At 47.5% G+C, this 4,829-nt stretch overlaps 1 protein-coding gene across 2 annotated transcripts in view; it reads right to left on the bottom strand.

Annotated features, from left to right (window-relative positions):
- The window catches only part of Itgam (integrin subunit alpha M), a 49,688-nt gene that overhangs the window by 29,317 nt on the left and 15,542 nt on the right, over positions 1 to 4,829 (bottom strand). For both annotated transcript variants that reach the window (XM_005351336.3, XM_005351337.3), the window contains exons 7-12: positions 4,425 to 4,570; positions 3,124 to 3,277; positions 1,580 to 1,730; positions 945 to 1,018; positions 637 to 766; positions 216 to 358 (exon numbers count right to left, since the gene is read on the bottom strand). In XM_005351336.3, the coding sequence (XP_005351393.1) occupies positions 216 to 358; positions 637 to 766; positions 945 to 1,018; positions 1,580 to 1,730; positions 3,124 to 3,277; positions 4,425 to 4,570 (798 nt within the window). The remainder of the gene's footprint in view (positions 1 to 215; positions 359 to 636; positions 767 to 944; positions 1,019 to 1,579; positions 1,731 to 3,123; positions 3,278 to 4,424; positions 4,571 to 4,829) is intronic.

The raw sequence follows: 4,829 nt of genomic DNA, 5'->3' as shown, positions 1-4,829 counted from the left end.
AGAAACCCTGTCTCGAAAAACCAAAAAAAAAAAAAAATTTAAAAAAAAAAAAGAAAAGAAAGAAAGGCCAAAGACATGACATTCTCAGACGCAAAGCTGACCTGGGACTCTCTAACATGGCGCCCTCCAAAGATGCCACACGCGGCACTGGTCCACCCTAGAATCCCAGTTCCAGGGGCCTCTGTATCTTTATGTTTCACACACTCTACACTTACCTGGCTGCCCTTGATATCAGCCTGGGGCTCCCAGGCACCAAAATTCTGTCTGAACATCACCACCAGACCAATATGCTGATATCGAGGTGCCCCTAAAAGCAAGCTTTGGACCCGGCTCCTCATGATGACCGCAGAAGAATAACCTAAGAAGAATGTTTGTAATAGGCAAAGTGTTTTCCGGTGCAGACCTGGCCCTTCTTTCACAGTGCAGGCCCGTTCCTAAGTAGGACAGCAGAGCATCCCCAGGCCTGATGTGCTGGGGCGACTATTATGCACATAACCAAAATTAAATTTAGATTCTTAAAAAAAAAATCTCTACATCTATCCCAAAAGCCAACAAAAGATCCAAAAGTACGCATGTCAGTGGAGTGACATCACATCCCGATCCCTTCCTAGAACAACCCCTGCCCTCCTCACTTACCCAAGTAAGCATCGTTCATATCTGAATCCACTCTGGTTGTGTTGACGAAGGTGGCTTTATCCTGTGATGTGTACAGAAAGGCTCCACCTGCCCAGTCAAAGCTCCCCACAGAGCCCAGCAACGGACCATTCTGAGGAAAGGAACATAAGAGAACTGAGGGGGAAAGAAAGAACCAGAGATGCCCGTCAAAAAAAAAAAAAAAAAACCCTCCTCTGGAGAACGTGCCACGGAGAAAAGCCCCCAACCCTTGCACCTCTTCCTTCTTTGTGCCCCCCTCTTCACCCCTAGTTTATTGTAGGAGCACTCACAGAGGTGATGGCGGCACTGAAGCCTTCTTGAGACATCTCATGCTCAAAAGAGCTGGTACTTCCTGTCTGAGTGCCTGCAGGGAAGAAGACATTCTACGTGAAAGCAAGCAGAGAAGCATGGACCAAACACCCAAAACCCCAAGTGCTGTCATGGCCAGACAAAGGGAGGCTCCCACATTGAACATGCACAGCTTGCGAGGATGGCGGGCCTTCAGCGACCTTCTCTTCCTCAAGGAAGAATGGGGTTCTCAAGGTATCTAACTTTTCCCAGACGTCATCCATCCAGATTATATATGAAATGCCCAAATTTGGTTAAGAGTTGTAGCACATGCATGTGGTCCCAGCACTCAAGAGGCTGAGGCAAGAGGATGACCAAGAGTTCAGGGTCATCGTGGGCTACGAGGTGAGACTATCTCAACAGCATAACAGCATATCCCTCAAAAAAAAAAAGGAAATTCTCTAATTTGTAAATGTATTCGATAAATATTTAATAGATGCTTTCTGTGTACCACACACTGTTCCAGGCGGCGGAGACATTCAAAGGAATGGAGCAAGTCAGACCCGCGTGACGGGAGAGCTGATACTGGCGTGACAACGCTAAGTGGGAACCGCTGGGCTGCGCTGGACTGGCTCACCCTCAATGGCAAAGATCTTCTCCTGGAGCTGGTTCTGAATGGTCTTCAGGGCTTCAAAGTTGTCCACTTGGAACACGTGATCTCCAGCTGGCTTAGAAGCAATGGTATCAAGCTCTTGGCGGGATTTCCTACTAGTGAAGGCATTCCCCACCTGTTACCAAAGAGTAGAAGCTGAATTATTTATTCTCTGATGGTAGCTGTATCATTCAGCAAAGAAAATCCTAGATGAAAGAATCTGAAACTTCTATCAAATAAAGAGTTTCACCAGAAGGAGCCATCCCTCCTGGTAGGGGGCTGACATCTCCCCAGCAAAAGAGAATCCTTTTTAAAATTATTTTGCTTGGGGCTGGAGAGATGGCTCAGTGGTTAAGAGCATTGCCTGCTCTTCCAAAGGTCCTGAGTTCAATTCCCAGCAACCACATGGTGGCTCACAACCATCTGGAATGAGATCTGGTGCCCTCTTCTGGCCTGCAGACATACACACAGACAGAATATTGTATACATAATAAATAAATAAATATTTAAAAAAAATTATTTTGCTTTTAATTCTCTCTCCTCTCTCTCTCTCTCTCTCTCTCTCTCTCTCTCTCTCTCTCTCTCTCTCCTCTCTCTCTCTCTGTCTGTGTGTGTCCATGTACATAAATGCTCAAGGCCAGAGATGTCAGATCCCTTGCAGTTGGGGTTACAAGTGTTAGGAGCCCCTGACCTGAGTACTGGTCTTCTAGAAAAGCAGCAAGTACTCCTCCTGCACATCCTTCCAGCCCCAAGGGAATCTGTTTTATACATGAAGGTCCTTCTTACACGCCGCACTGTGAATTCATGCCTTTTCCTGTGGCGTGCAAGTGTGACGACACCAGCGGCCCTAACACTTTACCTCTTTCTGTACCCAGGTCTTTTTCCCAGATTTTGCCACACCCGCTCACTCTTGAAATATCCTGCCCCGCTCGCTGTCTCTGGGCCAGTCCATAACAGTTACCAGACGCGGGGGCTGATAGAAGCTAGTAACCGGCGCCTGCAGCATCTACTTCCTTTCTCCTCTGCCCCAAGCCCAAGGGCATCCCCAGGTGAGGCCACTGGCGATGAGACCCAGGGAGCAGAAGAGCCAAACTACCCAACTTGTTCCCAGCAAGGCCATCCGCCCAGCAGACAAGCACAACTCTCATCCGGAAGTAGAGAAAGCAAAGGCAAGGTCAGCAGATCTGCCCGCCAGCCTGCAGCTAACAGCACGTCTAAGTGAGCCTTGCTGAGACCAGGAAAACAATCTGGCCAAATTACAAATGGACTTATATTAAGCCACTGAGGGCTGGCGAGGTGGCCCAGTCATTAAGGGCTAGGCTCACAACCAAAAATATTAAGCCCTTGACTTTGAGATCATTCGTGATATATGTAGCGTTATTGTGGCGTGGATATGTGGTAGCACTGTGTGTGGCCCAGCAATGGCCCTTGCCCCCCTTTAATTTGACCAATATCTGCAAATTGAAGATAGGACACACTGGTAGAAAATCTCCCACAGAAGTACCAGGTCCAATCTCTCCATTTCCTACCCCAATGACATAGCGAATGACCCCTGCTCTGTCTGCCTCAGGGATGACATCCTCATAATTCAAGGGATCGCCGTATTTTTCTCCATCTGTGATGACAACTAGAATCTTCACGGCATTCTCCCGGGCCCCAGAAGTTTTCTGAAACAGTTCTCTCCTGTGCAGAGAAAAGAATGACAGAGACACAAGCAGACGGAAGTGTCGTTAGCACCCAGCATGAACTGGCAACAGTCACAGGTACAGCCAAGCTCTGGCTGTCTAGGTGAGGCTGTCTCCCCCGAGTTTGACTGGATTTGTTTTTATGTTCTGAACACAGAGTCTGGCTGGGCCTCAAATTGGTGGTCCCCTTGCCTCTATCTCCTGAATTATAGCTATGCACCACCACAGGCAAATTCCTCATTACTGTTAAATAAAGAAAAAATTATATAAAGAAATAAGACCGCCTGGCTCTATCATTAAATCTTACCCCGAATACTATGTTTTCCAGGACATTTTCCTACACTTGTGTGTATGAGCGAGAGGTGGGAAGGGAGGGAGGGCAGAAGAGAGAATGTGGGTTGGGGACAGGATGTCACAGCTCAACAGCTGTCTACCTTGCTTCGAGCCCGGGTCTCTCACTGCCTGGAGCTTATTCACTAGGCTGGGCAGCCAGCGAGTGCCAGGGTCCTCCTTTCTATGCCTCCCTCCCTGGCAGTAGGATTAGAAGTGAATTTCCAGCAAGTCTGGCTTTTCTATTGGGTTCTGGGGACAGAACTCTGGTCTCTGCATTGCAAGTCCTTTATTAGCTGAGCTATGTCGCTATGTCCCCTGATTTCATCTTCTCACTCTGCCAACCCTGCACTCCCCTCTGTACACCAAAAGCAGAGCAATCTTAAAAGCAAAAAAGACAGAAGCCTCCCTCCTGCTTAAAACCACCAGTGGTTCCACACGGACTATAAAGTGGCCTTTGGTGACAACTTGGATTCAATCTGGTGTTATTTTGTCTTTTGGTTTTTTTGGTTTGTTTTTTCATTTTCTTATGGTGCTGAGGATTAATCCCAGAACCTTCCACTGATTGGGCCAGCACTCTGCCCAAAACCACATACCCAGAACAGGCTCAACCCATCTTTTCAGCCATGTTCTTGGGGCCTCTTTTAATTGTTAATTTTAACTGCAACCTGTGTTAACATGAATGTTCTTCAAATAGTTTCGCCCTCTGGAAATGCTTCACCTCACCCGTGTCTGAGCAAGTCTTCCGATCCTTCACCATCCAGCTACAAGTGTCATTGTCTCCTTCGATCAAAAGCAAAGATGCAGGGACTCACACTACTTTGCGGATTCCTGAGGCGGTTTTTGTCTTTCCATTCAGCTGCCTGATGGGGTTCACATGTGTTCTTGGGTTAGGATTTTTCTTGAAAGCATCGAAGTTGAAGTGAGTCCGGAATTCATCAGAGTACTGCATCAAAGAGAACTAGGAACAGGACAGCCGGCATTACACCAAAGAAAGTGACTATCTTCCCTCCCCACCCCAGCAAGGACTGTACACATCTTTTTGACAATACTAGAGCTCAGCAAGAATGACGTGTGGCCAGGCGGTGGTGATGTGTGCCTTTAATCCCAGTATTGGGGATGGAGGTGAGACAGTTCCAGGACAGGCTCCAAAGCTACACAGAGCAACCCTGTCTCGAAAAACAAAATAAAGAAGAAGAAGAAGGAGAAGAAGAGGAGGA

The sequence above is a fragment of the Microtus ochrogaster genome, chromosome 8 (genome assembly GCF_000317375.1).
Source record: "Microtus ochrogaster isolate Prairie Vole_2 chromosome 8, MicOch1.0, whole genome shotgun sequence".
Taxonomy (NCBI): Eukaryota; Metazoa; Chordata; class Mammalia; order Rodentia; family Cricetidae; genus Microtus; species Microtus ochrogaster.
Note: the sequence above shows the minus strand (reverse complement) of the source record. Positions and strands in the feature narration are given on the sequence as shown.